This window comes from Cebidichthys violaceus, unplaced genomic scaffold, assembly GCF_023349555.1.
Source record: "Cebidichthys violaceus isolate CVI_PGR_0920_01 unplaced genomic scaffold, fCebVio1.0.p SCAF_4, whole genome shotgun sequence".
Classification (NCBI taxonomy): domain Eukaryota; kingdom Metazoa; phylum Chordata; class Actinopteri; order Perciformes; family Stichaeidae; genus Cebidichthys; species Cebidichthys violaceus.
The window spans coordinates 1,912,109-1,931,348 of record NW_027176594.1 but is presented as its reverse complement, the minus strand read 5'-3'; the positions used below and the strand labels follow the sequence as shown (position 1 = coordinate 1,931,348).

At 40.6% G+C, this 19,240-nt stretch overlaps 1 protein-coding gene across 2 annotated transcripts in view; it reads left to right on the top strand.

Moving 5' to 3' along the window:
* The window catches only part of LOC137885344 (uncharacterized), a 32,701-nt gene that overhangs the window by 9,074 nt on the left and 4,387 nt on the right, over positions 1 to 19,240 (top strand). For both annotated transcript variants that reach the window (XM_068727570.1, XM_068727569.1), the window contains exons 11-59: positions 65 to 306; positions 1,307 to 1,391; positions 1,555 to 1,698; positions 2,021 to 2,223; positions 2,395 to 2,486; positions 2,935 to 3,053; positions 3,141 to 3,317; positions 3,414 to 3,445; positions 3,931 to 4,028; positions 4,169 to 4,191; positions 4,313 to 4,334; positions 4,449 to 4,476; positions 4,595 to 4,673; positions 5,297 to 5,443; positions 5,608 to 5,819; positions 6,114 to 6,214; positions 6,321 to 6,439; positions 6,558 to 6,725; positions 6,815 to 6,846; positions 6,950 to 7,047; positions 8,074 to 8,096; positions 8,203 to 8,224; positions 8,324 to 8,351; positions 8,454 to 8,538; positions 9,010 to 9,156; positions 9,241 to 9,440; positions 9,563 to 9,666; positions 10,496 to 10,614; positions 10,727 to 10,882; positions 11,227 to 11,441; positions 11,650 to 11,735; positions 12,105 to 12,241; positions 12,332 to 12,457; positions 12,543 to 12,733; positions 12,823 to 12,911; positions 13,843 to 13,970; positions 14,091 to 14,218; positions 14,643 to 14,760; positions 15,201 to 15,419; positions 15,527 to 15,694; positions 16,483 to 16,632; positions 16,717 to 16,781; positions 16,920 to 17,049; positions 17,232 to 17,317; positions 17,402 to 17,531; positions 17,919 to 18,109; positions 18,349 to 18,439; positions 18,569 to 18,698; positions 18,778 to 18,968. In XM_068727570.1, the coding sequence (XP_068583671.1) occupies positions 65 to 306; positions 1,307 to 1,391; positions 1,555 to 1,698; positions 2,021 to 2,223; positions 2,395 to 2,486; positions 2,935 to 3,053; positions 3,141 to 3,317; positions 3,414 to 3,445; positions 3,931 to 4,028; positions 4,169 to 4,191; positions 4,313 to 4,334; positions 4,449 to 4,476; positions 4,595 to 4,673; positions 5,297 to 5,443; positions 5,608 to 5,819; positions 6,114 to 6,214; positions 6,321 to 6,439; positions 6,558 to 6,725; positions 6,815 to 6,846; positions 6,950 to 7,047; positions 8,074 to 8,096; positions 8,203 to 8,224; positions 8,324 to 8,351; positions 8,454 to 8,538; positions 9,010 to 9,156; positions 9,241 to 9,440; positions 9,563 to 9,666; positions 10,496 to 10,614; positions 10,727 to 10,882; positions 11,227 to 11,441; positions 11,650 to 11,735; positions 12,105 to 12,241; positions 12,332 to 12,457; positions 12,543 to 12,733; positions 12,823 to 12,911; positions 13,843 to 13,970; positions 14,091 to 14,218; positions 14,643 to 14,760; positions 15,201 to 15,419; positions 15,527 to 15,694; positions 16,483 to 16,632; positions 16,717 to 16,781; positions 16,920 to 17,049; positions 17,232 to 17,317; positions 17,402 to 17,531; positions 17,919 to 18,109; positions 18,349 to 18,439; positions 18,569 to 18,698; positions 18,778 to 18,968 (5,874 nt within the window). The remainder of the gene's footprint in view (positions 1 to 64; positions 307 to 1,306; positions 1,392 to 1,554; positions 1,699 to 2,020; positions 2,224 to 2,394; positions 2,487 to 2,934; positions 3,054 to 3,140; positions 3,318 to 3,413; positions 3,446 to 3,930; positions 4,029 to 4,168; positions 4,192 to 4,312; positions 4,335 to 4,448; positions 4,477 to 4,594; positions 4,674 to 5,296; positions 5,444 to 5,607; positions 5,820 to 6,113; positions 6,215 to 6,320; positions 6,440 to 6,557; positions 6,726 to 6,814; positions 6,847 to 6,949; positions 7,048 to 8,073; positions 8,097 to 8,202; positions 8,225 to 8,323; positions 8,352 to 8,453; positions 8,539 to 9,009; positions 9,157 to 9,240; positions 9,441 to 9,562; positions 9,667 to 10,495; positions 10,615 to 10,726; positions 10,883 to 11,226; positions 11,442 to 11,649; positions 11,736 to 12,104; positions 12,242 to 12,331; positions 12,458 to 12,542; positions 12,734 to 12,822; positions 12,912 to 13,842; positions 13,971 to 14,090; positions 14,219 to 14,642; positions 14,761 to 15,200; positions 15,420 to 15,526; positions 15,695 to 16,482; positions 16,633 to 16,716; positions 16,782 to 16,919; positions 17,050 to 17,231; positions 17,318 to 17,401; positions 17,532 to 17,918; positions 18,110 to 18,348; positions 18,440 to 18,568; positions 18,699 to 18,777; positions 18,969 to 19,240) is intronic.

Below are 19,240 nucleotides of genomic sequence, written 5' to 3'. Positions count from 1 at the left end.
GCAGATGAATGCACACAGTACACCTGGCAAGTGAAATAACTCCTGACCTGCTGTGTTTCCCCAGAGGGACGTGTCAGAAATAAAAAGCACCACTCTGGCTCAGTTCCTGCTCAACTGGACTCTGGCCGAGCTGGCAGACATGTACCGACCACGAAACACATCTGGAGTTCCAGAGACACCAAAGTTTGACGTCACAAACGTGGATGACTGGTACCAGCATGTCGTGATGCCGGTGTTACGGAGGTTCCTGCCAAACGACGGGGCCCTAACGCATCAAAACATCACCATGGCCTTCCACCAACTGTTGTAAGTCAAGCTAACGTCTTAGATTCAATTCTTAATCGCTTCCCATCCAGCATTTGTTGATCTTTTTCCATGTATGATTTTATTATTTTAGTGTGTGTCAGTTAGATCATTAGATGATACAAATACACATTTAAAGCTCCGATAATCTTAATGATGGCTCAGTTCCAGTAATTACTGCTATTCAATGCAACTGTACTCATCTCTGCGTAGATGTGTTTAGCCTCTTCTGGCTCATTGTTTCAGTTTTACTGTTCAGTATCCAGCAGCAGCAGCAGCAGTGTAGCATTAATTAATCCTTAATTGACACTAATTATGTGACAATAATTAATAAGCCTCAAGAGGCTACAAATTATGCACCGTAAACACATGAATTGGTACAAAAGGTGAAGGAGAGCGACTGCACTCACCTTGGTTATCAGAAATGAAAGTTTCATTTTTGAATTCAACCTCGAGCAAATCAATACATTTTGCCTCAATCCTGAAGGTTTGTACAGAGTTCTTGACTCGGTGTACGGTGACGATATATATTTCATACACACATGCAGCAGCCACACAGAGATCAGCTCATGTTTTTCCTGCCTCAAAGGCAACATGTTAAAACAGAAGACAGCGCCGAACTGCAGAAAGACAAAGTTAGCGACTTCGCTAGTGGAGAAAGTGGAGCGTCTAGCAGCTCGAGACCCTGATGTTTTTCTCAGGAGCTGGTGGGGACCAAAACAGAGCTAAAACAAGGGTGACTATTGGATTTAGATTTGGCAGGTGACCAGAAACACGACTCTAAATTACTGCAAATCTTACTCATTAACTTTTAGATGTGTAATGTGGCAAAGTAACTTCATGAAGTGTGTTGAGGTTGTATGTTTGTCGGCTTGTTGTAGAGTTCCTCTGCCCACTAGTGGTCAAATAATCAGCACCAGTCTATTAAATCCATCCCCAGGTCAGTCGATGTGTTTCTTGATAATTACTTTTAAATGTCTGCTTGTGTCTTGGTTGTGTGCAGCTATCTGGACTATGGTACCATGGACAATGACACCGTTGAAATCCAGGACGTCTGTAGCATCACTCTTGATAAGAACCAATGCGGGGTGAGGCTTCATTTTATTCTTTCATTTTTGTATGTAAGTAATCATGTTTAGAATGTTTATAAGTTTGATTCAAACTTGCATTTCCATTTCCTTGTTGTCAGCCGTCCGCTTGAAAAGTAATCTTAAAGATCTTCTGGTTCTTCCCATCTGCTTTTCTTACCAGCTGACGGATGCAGTGGCAAATGTGGCCAAAGTTTTGCACTGTGCTGCTGGCAGCAACCTGACAATGTCCGAGGAGACGGTCATGAGATTGATTGGACAGCTGACAGAACGTCTGAATTCACTGATCCAAGAGTTGCTCACATCGGTGAGCACGTCAACCTAAACATTTTTTACATTGTTTTCTTTTTAAATTAAAATATTCGATCATCTTAGTTTCTCTGTGGATCATAAATCTGAATATGAGCCTGTCTCACCTCAATGTTTACAGACATTACTGATGTCATCAAACCTTTTAAAGCATCGTTTATGGGTTGTCGCTGTGTTACTTTAAATTAAGTGTCAATCTATTTGGGACCCTCTTTTTGGTGTTTGGTGGGGGTATTCTTTTCATTTATTTATTTCAAAAACTCTGTCTTTAAACCACTAACTTAAGAATAAATAAAATCTACGACCTTTTCCTCTTCTAGAACTTCAAAGAGGTCGCGTCCGACTTTCAGCAGATCTTTGGCGAGGTGGACTCTTCGTCTCTGACCCAGGAACACCTGGAGGACCCGAACTTCATCATGCTCTGGTTTCAGATCAAACTGGTGCCCCTCCTGCCTGACATACCCACAGAACTCCTGTCCTGCCTCAGCACCAAGAACTTCTCCTGCCCAGCTTACCAAACCATGTGAGTTCACGAGTGCGAAGAGACGTTGTCTTTCTCTCTTACAAACACACACACACACACACACACACACACACACACACACACACACACACACACACACACACACACACACACACACACAGTATGATGCATCAAATGTCATTTCTTTCTTTTCTTTCTCAATATGTGCAGTGTGGCAGCCTTCAGCAAACACCAAAATATATATAGTTACGATATCTATATGCATTTCATCTATCCCTTCCTGCTGAACTACAACACATCTGGTAAGTAAACTGTTCACAGAAGTAACAGCCTTTGAAACGGTGCAAAAGAACAACAGAGAAGCAAATGAACTACTTATTAAGTACAATAAGTAATACTCCGCTACAAGTAAAAGTCCTGCATGTTACAATAAGAAAGTATTTTCAGCAAAAAAAATTAAAGTATGCTGGAAAATGTTTTAGTTGGTTGAGGTGGATTCCATTTTAATCTGTGTTTTTGGCAGTTTAATCTGTAACAATGCATTGTATTTTTCTATTTCCTGTATGTAAAATCTTTATTTATAAAGTAACTTTAGCTGTCAAATAAACATAGTGGAGTAAAAGTTGAAAGTAGCATGAAATGGAAATATATTTATGTAAAGTCCCCTCAAAATTTAAATTCAGTACTTGAGTAAATGTAGTTAGTTACTAAATTAATAAATATACATTCATTTTTGCATGTATGGTTCAGATCCTCAGTGTGTCTCCTCGGCCAATAACAGCGCAGAATGGCTGACAGACAACTTTGGTGCCTTTTCAAGAATCCCCTCCGTCACTGACTTCTACAAGCTCAACCCAAACTTCTCTGGAGTAAGTCTGATATTCTTCATCTCAACTCACTTACCTGAAGCCTTTCCTTCGACGTTAATCGTTTCTACTCTTTTGTCCCTCGTCCAGCTGGAGGTTCTTCCCCAATTGTCTCCAAGGCAGATAGCAGAGATGCTTGCGTTGCCTCTTCCTACTCCACCTGAGAAAGACGTCGTTATCAACCGAGTATTTGACTTCTTACTGGAGTCCCCTGAAAACAGGCAACTTCAAGAGGTCTTGTACAACCTGCACTATATCATCTATAAGGTAACGGCTTTGTAATGATACAGAATTAAGAATAAAGCTTTTGGAAAGTCTTTAAACTGTCCTGGATGATTAATTGTAAAATATTAAATTTTTCAGGCAAAACCACCCTGCGATGTCTTCAAACACATGTGAGTACTTTCAGATGCTTGAAGAACTTACCACTGCGTTGGTGGTTAATTCTGACAAGATTTAAATGTATTATTTTCTTTAGATTATCCCAGTAGACCTTTTTCACAGCAGACATTTTGATGGTCAAACGCAAGCGGTGGAATGTAAATAAGTACATTTACTCAAATGATGTGCTTGAGTACAAATTTGAGGTACTTGTACTTTACTTGAGTATTTCCAATTAATGCAACTGCAAGTTTCTACTCCACCACATCTCAGAGGTATCACAGGTGAACAGTAAACACATACCGCAAATTCTAAATAATAAATAAATAAATAGGATACGTTTGAAAATGAGTAAACAGTTATAAGGTCCTGCCCTCTTTCTGTACTCTAACTTATAGAACTTAAATGTTGAACTTATACACTTATCATCTTTAAAAGCCGTAGTTGGTGGATAGCCTCTCTAAATGCGTTCTCGTTGAATGTTTTGTTTTTCCTCCAGCTTTGAGAGATTGTACGAAGCCATACCGCTCGTGCCTCGAGACACTGAACCAGGCGTCTGGACTTTCATAGAAGAGCTGATAAACATGGCGCCAGATGGTCAGTCTCTTTCTCACACGAACATAGAAAAACATACAGGAACGACCATAAACACAAAGGCACCATTTTTTTTGATTGTGTTGTTTAAGTGTTATCATGTGCACACAATAGTTGACTGCATATTATTCTGTGTTGGACAGAGTGTTTGCCGGCGAACTTAACGGTGAGAGTTCTTTAAATATTTCAAATGAATCTATTTCATCTGTATTTTGTTGCTCATATTTAGATTTTTCTGATGAATTATTGTAATGTTCCTTCAAATGTATTACCTCTGTCATTCACAGTGCATGGTGACCCCCTACAATGGTAAGAGCTCTTTGACACCTCAGTGTAAAGTCTCTTTATTTTGTTACTCATTACATTACTGTAAATCCTTTCAGTGCTAGAAATCATTTTCACTTTTTTTTCTCGGTTTGACAGGTAGTAACATCTGCAGAGGAGTTAACAGGTATCCCATTTGTTATAATATTTATCCCAAATTATACAAAAAAAAACGGTTTCACTAGTCTCTTGACTGACGTGTATTTGACCTTTTTTAAAAGAAATGTTTTCACATTTATTCACAGCTCCGACCTGCTCTCTTATTTGAGCACATCTATGGAGGTTCCCTGCAGCTTTTCCTTGGAGACGTATGCGTGTGCACAGGTCACTATGCTTTAAAGAGCCACAGTCAGATTGGAAATGCAAGGGTTTATTCCTGAGAAAACATCTGCAACATGCTGCCTGTTTGTCTTAATTAATACATATAATACAGATAAGCCTTTATTGTTGAAATTCAGATGTTGCAGCAGCACAAAGACAGAAATACAAAGATATGCAGAGAACGATACAAAATAAAATAAAATACTTAGAATTATATAAAAATGAAAATAGGAATACAATACATTGTATTGATCCAAATTGTGAAATGATTGTGTTACAATAGCAGGTTATGCAGGCATTACACAGATATATATATATATATATATATATATATATATATATATATCAACACTAGAGATGTATATCTATGGAATACATAATTTAAATAATATGTTAAAATACACTATAAATATACCATATTGCTAGTATAGTATAGTATAGAGTACTACCTACTTAAACAGTGTACACCAGAATAGTACATGCATAATATAGTACAATATAGTGTGAGATATAAAGTAAATATTAATATCAGGTGAAATTATTGTTAACCTGTATAACATAATGTACAGTATATATATAAATATATGATAGAATATAAATGACCACTTGCTGTGTCACACATACAGCTGGAGAACTTCACAGCCAATCAGCTGGTGTCTCTTCTGAAGTGTAATCTGCCCGGAAAGAGCAGGAACTCCAAAGTGCTGTGGAAGTTGCTGCTGACGAAGCTGTCCTTCATCTTGGACCCAGCCTTGGACATTTTGGCTGACATGGTCGGTATCTTTTTAACCCTCTGATGAACTTCCTCAACTTCTTTTCAGGATTGCGTAAAGTGAACCGCTCAAATGTTAACAGTCCCAAAAGAGCAAATCAGTTTAAAGTAGATTGAGGGAGGACAGCTACAGTTATGGATTCAATCAATTGATCTCTCCTACAGTCCATGAGCATGGTTGGTCCATCGGCGTCTGCGGTTTTGGAAGTGATTGGAGAGATCAGAGTGTTGGTGCTGACCGACGAGCAGCTGATGAACAGCAACGTCATCAGGATGTGGTTCTCGAGCCGCCTGAGTGTGTTGCTGCCGTTTACATCCGGAAAGTTTCTGCAGTGTCTGAGCAGCAGGAACCTCAGCTGTCATTCATACCAGCAAATGTAAGAGATTTTCCAACGACTGACAAGTCTATATATCATAGATATATCATACTTAAGAGGTCTTGGCTTGAGATGATGGCCAACAGCCCACTTGATTCAGTTACAACACGGCCTCTCGTCTGGTGTCTCTTTTATTTTTGCCCATTGGTGATGAGGAGCAGAGTTGTGTCTCTGTTTTTCATCCATCATACAATTTCATTTTTTTTGTGTTACAACCTCATGATTTTCTTTAACCATTTTTATCATAAATTTAATATAAATATGTTTTATTCTGTCGTTGATTTTTATTGTCAGACTGCAGGAATTTACCCACCATTTTGGTAACATGACCTATATGCAACAAAGCGTGGTCATCAAGGATTTCATCCTACATTTCCTGTCGCAGCCACACTCAGGTACTCGCTGCGCGATCGGAACGACCATAACGCTCTGACTGGTTTCAAAAATAGTGAGTTGAAAAATGTTTGACAGATTTGTCTTTGTCCTCATGACTTGGTCCAGGTCCAGGCTGTGTGTCTGCCTCCAACAGCAGTGCAGAGTGGCTGATGAAGAATCTGGGTCCGTTTTTACGTTATGTGAATATCAAAGAGCTGTTTCAACTCAACCCAGACTTAAACCCTGTAAGGATCAATTTCTGCTGATATCAAGGTTTTTAGAAAGTTAGCCGATGCGGTTATTATGACCTCATTATTTTCAACAGAAGTCCTCTTTTTGTTTCGTTCCCTCCCTTCCATGTAGCTGGAGGTCCTACGATTCCTGACTCCAATACAGAGTGCACAGCTGGTGTGGATTCTTCCTAATTCTCCAGAGACAGACGCCATCATAAATAGGATCTTTGATCTCGTGGAAAAGTCTCCTGAGGACATTACAATGTTCCTGGTTAACCTCGCCGTATATCAGACCCAGGTAAAAAAAAAAAAAAATCTTTATTTATTCAGAATTTACACTTTGCACCGCTTGTTGAAGGTAATAATCGTTGTTTTCTGTATTTGAAGGGAAACCTCTCCTGTTCATCATACAAAACACTGTGAGTTCATATATATTCATGGGTTTTTTTTGTGTTTATATTATTCCTAAATAATTCTATGAACATAAAATTGTGACGTTAATCCCTCTTGTTGCTGTTCTAGGTTCACCAGACTGGACTTGATGGTGCCTACAGTTTCTCTTAGTACAGCGTCAACCATCATGTACGCGAAGGCGGAGTTATCCAACAACATACCACCAGGTGAGAAGCTCAGTCTGTACAATATTATTAACATGTATAACAATATAATAACAATATAAGACTTTAATCACGAGGAGCTTTGAAGTTGAATAAACCAGCCGAAAATCTTCAAACCCAAGATTGATGTTGTTGCCTCACCATTCAATCAAAATGAAATATCCTGGATATATTTTTGGATCATTTTATACACAATTCTCCGATGTATTTGGTAAACATTGTTTAGCTGCACAGGATGACCAAGTGTCAGGTCAGTGAAATTATAAACATCAGACTGAATGAAAGTATACATTTTTTTTTTAAATAGTTAAATTGGTTCTTTTCAGTCGTACACCAGCAAAGTGTATTTGACAAAAAATATCATTTTGGCTTTACGTTGCCGAAAACCAAAAGTTGGGATGAGGAAAAAACTAAGAAGCTCTATTTTGGTTTTATTGAATTGTGGAAGGGTCTGTGACAGACAGTAAATCCATAAATCGATCAACATTATACACCGATAATGCATCAAATATGAAAACAATGTGAAAGGCGTCTCTTGTAGTGATGAACCTACAGGTAATTATAAACACGTACTGTACACTACAGAGGGAACGTTAAAGACTAGCTGGTGATCATAGAGCAACATTCAGCAGCTAAAGAGACGGATTATATTTCCCTCAGGAGTTGGTGGAGAACAAACACCGAGCAAAAAGAAAGCGAATAAATTGACATTCATCAAGTATGTCAGTGTGTCCAGTTGTGTTCGCAACTTGTTTCCCCTTCCCCCAAGTGTTACAAAGATCTAAAATCATCATTGCGGGTTTAACAGACACTTTGTTCAATAATTAAAACGGATTACAACCTACAGCTAAAAGATGGCCATTGGTCACCATTAACGGCAAATTCGGTTTTGTCTGAAGTTTATCATCAAACCTGAACATGAACACGTCTTTATTTAGCTGTTAATACGCCGTAATGTGAACGTATGATTGCAATGAGTCATAAATGGACTATACCATAAACTAATTTGCATTTCTACTTTTCTCATAGGTTGCATCATAAACAGTGGAGAGGTAATTCACTGTGATTTTATCTTTTTTTTTTCCTGACTATTGTTCGTCTCGTATTTGTTTTGCGATATAAAAGACTCATAACCATCTTAATCCTTTTCTCCCCAAGTGCAATGTCACCATGACAAACGGTAAGTTGTCTCACTGCTTAAACATTTATGAAATTCAGTACGTGAATGTTAATAATCACCATGAATTCATTTATTGCTTTTTTTTTTTTTTTTTTACAGAAACAGACATTTGTGTTGGAGTGAACAGGTGGGATTTATAAACCGACTTGAGCTTTTTACACATTTCTTTGTGTTCATACATCATCAATAAATAATTATATATTTGTATTCTATTAATTTGAAACTACAGCAGCATGCTGCAGCTCCACATCAACGGAGGAGATATTAACGGACGCTACTGTGACTTTGCTGTTGAGGAATTCGCCTGTGCGTCGGTAAGACACCAGTGGTGGAGCTAAGTACATTTACTCAAGCTCTGTATTTCAGTAGAGTTTAGAGGTACTTGTACTTCACTTGAGTATTTCCATTTTATGATACTTTGCTACTTCTTCTCCACTGCATCACAGAAATATATTTTTTTTTGTACTTTTTACATCAAAATGCTCTTACATGTTTTTGTAAGGGATTATAAAAAGAATAAAATAATATTCTATAATAATATAAAACTTTTAAAGGAGATGTTCTACATAATGAATCACTTTTGATACTTTAAGTTACTACTTCTAAACTTAAATGTCAGTTTAAAATTCTTTTGTTTTACTTACATAAAGTAAAGGATCTGATACTTCCTCCACCACTGATCCATAACTGCCCTAATATGTGAAATAGTTTGGATCTTCAGTTTGTTTTTTCTGATCTTTCTTCATTATTCACCTGTTGTGTCATTCTGCTCATTCATCACACAGCTGACAGCGTTGACAGCAGAAGATCTGGCGGCGATGTTGTTGTGTAATCGCTCCTCCATCTCCAGCGGCTCCAGAGCCGTCTGGAAGCTTTTCCTCTCCAAAGCCTCACCTGTGCTGGACGGTGCTCTGGATCTTCTAACCAACAGCGTATGAATCAGCAGTTCTCCCCAATTTACAAATTTACCTTTTTACTGATCACAACTATACACTTAATGTTGTTGTTTTTTGTAGACTCTGGACCCCACAAATCCTGCAGTGCCGATGATTTTGGACTCTATACGAGAAATCCGATTGGACACCAACCTCAACAATCCCGCTTACTTCCGGCTGTGGTTCCAAGTCCGGCTTCGACCATTCCTGCCCGCCGTTTCCCCTAACTTCCTCTCGTGTCTCATCACAAAGGAGTTGAACTGCACCACCTACCAGCACATGTGAGCAGCACATTTACGTCTCCAACCTGATCTGATCTCAGCGCAGGTCTGAATCTCTCTCTTTCGTCGTCGAGATGTCATCACACTCTGCGTTGACCACACAAACCCTCGTTTCATTTCAGGGTGCAGATACTGAGCCATGTCCAGCCACACATGACAGTCGCCAGGCAGATTTCTGTGTACACACACTTCATCAAGGCTTTCTTGACCAGGAATAGCACCATGGGTATGTTCTCACATTTTTATAAAGTGTGTTATCACAAATTATGCGGCTGTTTTCAGGGTTGGAAGCTAATGCCGCTAGCTGCTTTCTTTGGGCTGGGTTTTACAGTTAAAGATTTAGCGTACTCTTGCTGGTTTCTCACCATTACCAACCCTAGCCTTAAAGGTAATGTCATTCGTTTGTGTTGGGTTCGATGTGCAAGCTTCAGCAATTTTTAGACCATTATAGACCATATAAAACGCGATGTTGCTATCTAAAATGAATCAGCTGTACTTCATCAGCCACCTCTGTACTTGCTGTTTGTCACATGCTACCTTGTTGGCAGAATGGAAGTACAGGAAAATGTATCATCGTTTCAACTTGCAATAGTCAAGTTCACACATTATTCAAACTGCCAGTTCTTGGAAAAGTATCCAAAATGTTCTCTTTGCATGAAATATCTCCAGTCATTTGTTAAATAAGTCAAAAGTTTAAAACAAACTGTGTAGAAGGGCTGAACAATTTAGAAAATATATGTAATTACTGTTATTTTAACTGATATTGCTATGATTTGCGATATTAGAGGGAATGATAACTTTTATACTATTCTCATTTTCATTAAAAAAACTATTGACTGTGATGTGATTTTTGCAGGAATCTGTACCAAACAAAGATGTTTCGTTAAGTCTGTAGAATATGATAGACCAGGACATCTGTGCAGCATGATAATGTTTAATTTTTCGATACCAACAGAACTATCATTCATAAATATACCAAAGGCATCAGGGTTTCTTGAACCCGCTGCAAACATAAAGCCTACAGTGAAGTTGAATTTGTTGTTTTTGTGCTTTAGACTCCAGCTGCAGCTCACACATTAACAGCAGTGGAGAATGGATGCAGAAGAACTTGGGAGGGTTCTCCGTCTTCGTGTCTTTCCACGACCTGCGGATGCTCTATTCCAACTTTTCAGCGGTATACTTCCTGTTTCATCTCTTGATTTTATGCTCATTTTATTTCTCTTTGTTGCCTAAATGTTTTCACCATCTGCGTTGTTGCACGTGTCTTTGTCTGCGTGAACGTGCAGATGACAGCTTTACCGCAGCTGACAGTCAGACAGCTGGCGGAGGTGTCCGCCACACCCGGCCAGCTCGCCTCTCCTGCCCAGGTTACCATGGTGATGAAACACGTCCCCAACAAATTCCTGCCCGCCTTCTTTGATGACTTCTCCCCTGCTATCATGGTGAGTGTGTGAAACAGTTTGTCTGCTTTTCCGAGGTTGTATCAGGGTTTAACAGTAAATCTAGCAACTTACTTGCACGATCAGGCAAGTGGTACAAACATAAACTTTAATGTTGAACCCTGTGAATATATCATAAGTCCTACATTTCCTGTGAATGTTTTAACATGGGTTGACAACCCTTCAGCAAAATACAATTTAATCTAATTACAGAAATGTAGGAGGAGTTGCAGTTAAACTGGCAACACATAACTAAACCCTATTTCTAAAAGCTGCTCTTTGTCGTTGCTTTACTGATTTTTTTTTTTCTTTCTAACTCTTATTTTGTCGTTTCTCTTTCCCCGCAGGGTCATGGAAACAATTTCCCCTCGGCGGTGAGGTCGGCCATGTTGCAGGTTGTGTTTGATCGCGCGAACCTCTCTGACCACTCGGTGGGCGATTCGGCGGTTTCGCCGTGGTTCCACAACCGACTGCGCCCCCTGCTGGTCAACCTGTCGCCGCAGCACGTCGCACCGTTCTTCAGAATACTGGCGGGAAGAAACTGCAGCATCGAGCAGCAGGGGTAAGCTGACAAACGGATGATTTCATTTGGTTGGGATCAGTTGAACTTAGTGTTGGAAACAGATCCTTTTCGGTTACAGAAAATGTAATAGTTTTACCTTCATTTCTATAGTATAGATTCCAATAAAATGGCAATAAATGCAGTCATACAGTAAAAAATAAAAATTGCTTACCTTATTTTTTATTCTGTTTCATTTCTTTTATTTCAGAGTCGAGGACCTGAATTCAATAATCTCCTCTCTCAGTGAAGATACAACTAAAGAAATCCACAACCACATCGTTCAGACTCTCAAAGGTAAAGAAAGCAAACTGAAAGGAAAATACTAGTAACAGTTCTGGGTGGCAACATGATACAAAATGATGCGTTACTGTACTCACTTCACTTCTCCTTTATACGTTTTGCAGTAATTGCATGACATTTAGCAGAGAGGTTGACGTTTAAAGGCACCCTGTGGAAACACACACTAGGTGTTCGGGGAAGAAACACTGAATGTAAAGAGAAGTTCTAAGAGCGCCTCGATGGTGCATTTAAAGATTACACCAGTTCGTTTGTATGTTGTCCAGAAGTTCATAACCTCTTCTTTGAAACCAAACATACAGCCTTCCTTTCGACTCAACTCAAGTGTGTTTGACGGGCGACCTCTTTCACTCTCCCTCATTCTAGGGCCGATACCTCTCAAGTGCTACGGTGACAACTACAACCACAGTTTCTACGCCTTCCTGGAGCGCTCGTTCATGAGATTCCAGTTCCCCAACCTGACCACCTTCCTGTCCCTCATGCCTCACGACAGGATGCATCAGGTCGGTGTCCAAAAATAAAAGCGACTCAGTTGTTAGTATCTGGACTGAAGGATGAGAGGATGACTTATTTAGTCTCTGCTGCTCCTCTAGCTGGTGAACTCCATGCCTCCATCAGCTCTTGGAGATTTTCTCCGCCGGCCTGACGTTGTCGACAACGATGCGGAGCTCTGTGTGATCTACAGCACCTACACCCAGACACCGACGTTCCTACAGAACGTATGTACCACACAGACAGGCAAGCGCACAGAAAAGCAAACACATAATCACGACATGGTAACCTTATTGTGTACATTCACTACAGGAGTCTCTCCCGGCGGCGGTGCGGCGGCCCACGCTGCCTTGCGTCTGGCCCATGGCGCTCAGCAGCTCCAACAGGTCGGAGGTCAACGCCTGGTTTGACCGACGTCTCCGCAACTACCTGGTCTTCCTCACAAAGAGTCTGATCAGCCCCAATAGCACACACAACGCCTCCTGCCTGGTCTTCCAAAAACTGTACGAGTGGTTTTCACAAAACGTTCGACTTTTTTTATTTTTCCTTTACGGTTTTTGGATGTTTTCAAATCACGTGTTTTGTTTTTCAGAGTTTTAGTTCTGGGTGAATTCAACTACACGGCCGCAGACTTTATGAGGAGAGATGTGTTCAACACCATCAGGACCTACCTCACCTCAGGTCATTCTCGATTAAAACACAGAGCTCAACGTTAACAGTGTTGCCAACTAAGCAACTTTCTCGCCAGATTTGGGAACTTTTAAGACCAAATCTAGCAACAATTGGGGAAGACCTTAACTCTGGAAGAGAGATGCTGATATTGTCGTAAATGTTGTTTTGGTAACACTTCCCATTACTATGTCTACAATGCATTACAAAATGACTTGTAATGCATCAAAATCTGCTTATAGAATCGTATAATTATAGTTATAAGCACTCCTAAATATCCACAGTGCTTTCAAACAATAATCATAAAACATTATGAAGCATTTTTTATGTATTATGAGGTCAACAATCGTAGTGCTTCATAATTGCTGGTCACTCAATATCATTTTTAAGTCGGGATCATAGTGTATCAAAGTTGTTATACATTATGATATCATGATAAGGCATTATAATCACTTTTTAATGCATTATAATGTGATAATAAGTTGCTCCAAATGCTAAGTAAAGTAAAATGTATTGCATATAAAATATATGATATAGTAAAATGAAAATATATTTAAATGATAGATTTAAATATATTTTGATTTTACTTAAAGCAAACAAAGACCACTTACATACAATCACATTAAAATGCATTAAAACAGTGATTATAATGCATTATAATATATTACAGCTATGGGAATAATAATAGACTCCGATCCTTGCATGTCTGTGAGTGACCAGCAATTATGAAGTATTATGATACTTGACCTTATAACACATTACAAAATGCTTTATAATGTGTTATTTATTTGTGATTTTTTTTATAACTATATTTATACAGTGCTTTAAACAGATTATAACACATTACATGTATGTTTATAATGCAAATGTTAAATTGTTTTATTCATTCTTTATTTATCTCCCTGGCTTCCCTCGTGTAAATATGTGTAACTTGTTGTTGTAGCGACGGTACCAAGATGTTACAACCCCAGCAACCCAGAACTGAACTCTACAGCCTGGTTTGCTGAGTACATCGGCCCTTTCATGCCTTTCCTCACTCTGGAGGATCTTCAGACGTTTGGATCGGCACAGGTATACTGAACCGCATTTGTGAAATCTGTGCTCACTGGGATTGAATTCAAGTTGAAGAGAGATGGAATGATGATGCTCAAGACCACCTGTTTTTAAAGCCATTCTCTGTCCTCTCTGCAGGTTATCCAGGTGTTCACAGTGAACCCTCTGAACCTCGTCACACTCAACCACACCGCTTTACCTCTCAACCTCACCAACTACTACACTGAGCTCGTTTATCAACAGGACAGCAACTTCAACCCCTTACTGTGAGTCTAAACAGCCACAAAACCCCCATCACACGTCATCACAAATACATACGTGGACGGCATGGATGGATTACTGGCATCGCCCCGATAGGCCCGTTCAGTCAGGGGGCAAAGGGTCAGGAAGGAAAGACACAGAACAAACACAAAGAGACACAAAATGACTGAAAATAGACATAAAATGACCAAAAAGAGACACATAGCGGCTATAAACCACAAAAAAACCCACTAAAAATAGATGCAAAATGGCTTCAAAGGGACACAAAATGGCTTAAAGTAGAGTTGAGTTTGGGTGTCTTGTTCCGATGTTGACATGGTGGGGGGCCTCTTACGTGTCTGTCCCCAGGGGCCCATTGTCTCGTACCCGCCCACGGTGAACGGTACCGTCTGTGTGTAAACCGATTCTTCTCGCTCTCTCTCTCTGCAGACTCCCTCTGTTCTGTCGATGTGCCGCTCCCGGTCCAGCGTTCAGCCAGCTGACACCAGAGGACAGTATGATAGTTCTGCACAACCTGACCACCATCTGTACATCCGTGGACCCGCAGGTAATAAACACGCACTGCTGGAACACACATATAGGTCAGCAGTGTAGTTTTCAGCGGGGACGTAATCTTTGCACAAACTAGACGGGTGACAATTTTGAAGGCAAAACCTGGAGAAACAAAAACGAAGGCAGATGCCTTGATTGAAGTTGAATCGGGGAAAAAAAACTGAAAAAAATCAGAAATACTAATTACTAACAAGTAATTTATACTGGTTAGTTTGGGGGAAGCATGAATTTCTGTGTCCTCCCTGTGATCCTCTTCATTGTTAAAAAAAATAACGTTTTGGTTTCTTTGGGAACATAATTGAAATTACAATTTTTTTTTACTTTAGCGTGAATCCTACGTTGTACTTGTATAGGGAACCGCCCCGAGAACAAGCCTTTGTACTCTACTTCACACAAAAACATAACTCCAACTGAGTTTATACTTTTTCGTTGTAGGTGTCTGCAGCTTTGGCGGGTAACTTCGGCGACAACATCGATGCCACGGCCATTTCTGCCCTCGGCGCCGAAAGCACCGGCTTGTCCACCGGGCAGGTGAAGACCATAAGTCCTCAGCAACTGTTGAATGCCCTCGGCACGCTCAGCAGTGTGACGGGCTGGAATGAAGGTCAGGCCAGGGCCATCGTCCAGTCTCTGATGTCCTCGGGGGTTTTCCAGGTAGCTGCTGTCTGTCAGTCCGTCTGCGGCTGTACGTCCTATTGAAGTCAGATTTAGTTTGTCCAGTCAGAATAAAGCCGTCTCATCGGTGTCCTCCATCCCAACAGATCAACAGCACGTCGTTGTTCATGCTGGGCTCTCTCATCATGGGTGTCCCCGCGAAAACTATCGGCAGCATCAACGGCTCCCAGCTGCTTGCTGCATCCAAAGATCCTTCATTTCTGGAGCACTTGATGTCCGCTCCACAGATCATCCAGCAGACCTTTGTTACTCAGGTATGGCGGCTTCCTTTTTCCTGATACAAAATTATTTTTCTACAGTCCAAATTTGCCCCAGAAGATATACAACATTCTCTATCCTTAGACCCTCCATTCAGTTTCAGACGGAGAAACATCACAGACATCCAGCAGATGTCGTCATATTACGTTACGGTCATTTAGCAGACGCTTTTATCCAAAGCAACTTACAATTCATTATCTAACACCGTAGACGCAGCTACGGGAGCAATTTTGGGGTTAAGTGTCTTGCTCAAGGACACATTGACATGAGACTAGCAGAGCAGGAGCCGGGGATCGAACCGCCGACCCTCTGATTGAAAGGCTTGCCCTGCTCTCCACTTAGCCACGGTCACCCGTATACAGAAAAGACAGGACATTGACTGTGATTTATCTAAGTTTCATATATTTTTTTTTTACGGTCCAAAATTCAAAAAATGTTATGCAATTTGTGAAAAGAGTGTCACAATCTATGCATTTCATTTTTAAAGTGTTTTGTGAAAAGCGAAAGACTGCAGCTGTTTGCAGAATGTGTGGCGCCAACTATCATCCAACGTCCAAAGGCCTGTCTCAAGCCTCAAATGAAAACCAACTGATGCTACAAATTTCCACCACACACACTAAACCTTTTTGCGTGAAGGTGGGGAACACCCCCTGAGGTTGCTAACCTCCACTGGTCTCACCTCTCTGCTTGCTGCAGTGATGTAGAAGTGTACTTCGATGCACCGTGACATCCCTGCTGGGTGTGCTCTACACATATTTAACTCACCTCCCACTTCCTGACCCAGATCATATCGGCGGACAGCAACGTTGAGGCGATCATACAGAACGTTCCAGATGAAATGGCCACTGAGATCCCTCGTGCTCTGCTGCTGGGCTTCTCAAATAGCAGCAGCGTTATCGAGAAACTCAACAAGAAGAAATGGAAACGGCAGCAGGTACGTAACACTGAAACGCACACTTTTGCTCCGAACACACCTGCTGTACATTTCAGATGAGCACTATGTATTTATCTATCTTAGGTCGAGTTGTTCTTTGATGTAATCGCTGTGGAATCTGCGACCGTGGCGTTGGGAGGTCCAAACAAGTGAGTTTTTTTGAAGCACGAAATACTCAAGAAATGTCCTGCAGGTGGGTCTCAACATGTATATAACATACAATGTGTGTGTGTGTGTGTGTGTGTGTGTGTGTGTGTGTGTGCGTGCGTGTGCGTGTGTGTGTGTAGTTTGTCGTCCTCTCTGCTGCAAGGGTTCACATGCACCGGAGTGAGGACTGTTAAATCGGTGCAGATCAAGAAGCTCATCAAAGCCTGTCGGAGGAAAGGCAAGAACAAGGTCCTTCTGGTGGAGACTCAGGTGAGACAATGTGTGACTTCTTCATAAAGTCATTGCAACGCAGTTGAGACAAGATGTCTTTGTTACCCAGATATTCAAAATTCCACCAACATTTTTCACCTACCGATCACAGCTTAGTGGATAAATAACGGAGACGTTATATACAGACTTTATAACAGTATATTTGCTCGTCTCACCAACAGTTGACCTGCATGTACAACCACATTAAAGAAGACTCCGATGCCTCCATGTTCGACCTCTATCCTCCTGATATGCTGCTGTACTATGAGTGAGTTTGGTGGAAGAACAGGTTTTGTTTTGAGAACCTGTCAGAACAGTTTTTGTTAGTTTCTGTCTCTCTGTGACTCTACAGCTACTCCCTGGTGCCACAGGCCAGCTGCAGGTCCTATTTTGAACAGCTGGCAGATGCAGACTTCACCGTCTTCTCCTCAACCCTCAGCTACAAAATTACCGCTCTGTTCGATAACGCGAGGAGCTGCCTGGTGAGTAACCTGAACAAAACAGAACCACGTATACATCATCACATGTTCCTCAAATGCTGAAAGAGCCCGTTAAACTACATTTAAACTGCGTGTTTCAGAAATAAAATAGTGCCGAACCAATTTGCTGAAGGAAGATTATCGTTACACTGAGACTAAATAAAGGTTTAAATCAAATCTTCCACTGGGCCGATTTACTTTGAATTTATGTTAATCTCTCAGTTGGATGATTTCAATGACGACCAAAGCAATCCACTTGATCATTTAGCTAAAAATCAGTGTCCAAGACACAGGAAATGCAGTGGAGATTAAGTCACTGCATATTTCTGTTCTTTTAACATTCCAATCTGTAATTTATCTCTGTTCTTAACCCTTCTATTTTTTTCTAAGGGCATAACAAACACGAGTTTGACCGAGGATAATATATCGGTGCTGGGAAACATGTGCTGCACTCTGGATGGGCCCTACATCGAGAACTCTGACCCGTCCCTCTTAGAAAATCTCAAGGACTGCCCAGACCTCACCGACGCTCAAGTGGCTGCTGTTGAAGCTCTACTGCAGAGCGGGAAAACGCAGTACGGGTACGTCAACAGAAGCAATACATCTATTAGCAAGTTTTTAAAAGAAAATCATAAACCCTCTTCCTTGTATGTCCTGGTATCAGCAGATTTATTTCTTACCAGTAACCTTAAATGATCCTATTTTCTTCTGTTTCTTTCCAAAATAGGAAACAATTTGAAAAAAATAAATAACTTGTAATTTGAAGTGACCATTTCAGTTTGACATCCTGTTTTTACACTCTTTGATTTTTGATAACCAGGGCTCCATCAACATGGAGCGAACAGACTCTGAAGGATCTTGGGATGTTACCGCTGTATCTGACGTCAACCTTCTACAATAACTTTGACAAAGTGAGTAATAAACACGTGAATAAACGCATTGAGAAGGAAAGGTGACTGTCTTTCCATTCGTCTATCACCTGCTTGGTGTTGGATGGAGGTCGGTGATGTTTTTTCTTATTTTTTTATTCCTGCGAGCAGAAAACGAAGCGGAGGTTCTTGAGGTACTTCCTGAACGTTATTAGGCGCAACAGGGTGGACCGACAGAAGAAGAAGAGGCTGAAGAAAGAAATAAGGAAGTCGATTAGAAATAAGTCAAAGCGATCAATCGGTGAGTCTCCTTCCGTTATCGGCTGTTTTCTCTTCATGAACTTGCTATCTGAACTATTTTTCCCCACTGTGTTTTTTAGTAAATGAGTGCACTGTAGGAACGATCACCCGGGTGACCATCAGCGATGACACGTTTCCCTTTGACTATGACGACATAACTCAGTTCAACTGCTGCCTCAGCGCCTTGGTCGTTAGAAACAACTTGAATTCCATCACTGAGAAGGTGGAACAGGAGGAATACCTCAGCATCGTTCTCAGCAAGTTGCGAGAGGTAAGTGACGGGAAGACGTGATTGGTTTGTAAATGGGTTTTTTTTTTAAACTGAGCACTAAAAGTTCAGGCTTGTTGCCGGTTAAGTCAATTTTATCTAAAGGAATAGTTCACCCAAAAACAATAGAAATTGTGGATAGTACTCACTACTTCTATGGAAAAGTCAAAAAGCAAATGCTTCACAGGACGTTTCAGAAAGTTTTATAACTGTATTTTGTTCGGCCTCCATTTGCACTGATGTTTTTTGGGCGCTCCTCTCTCCGTAAGGCCATT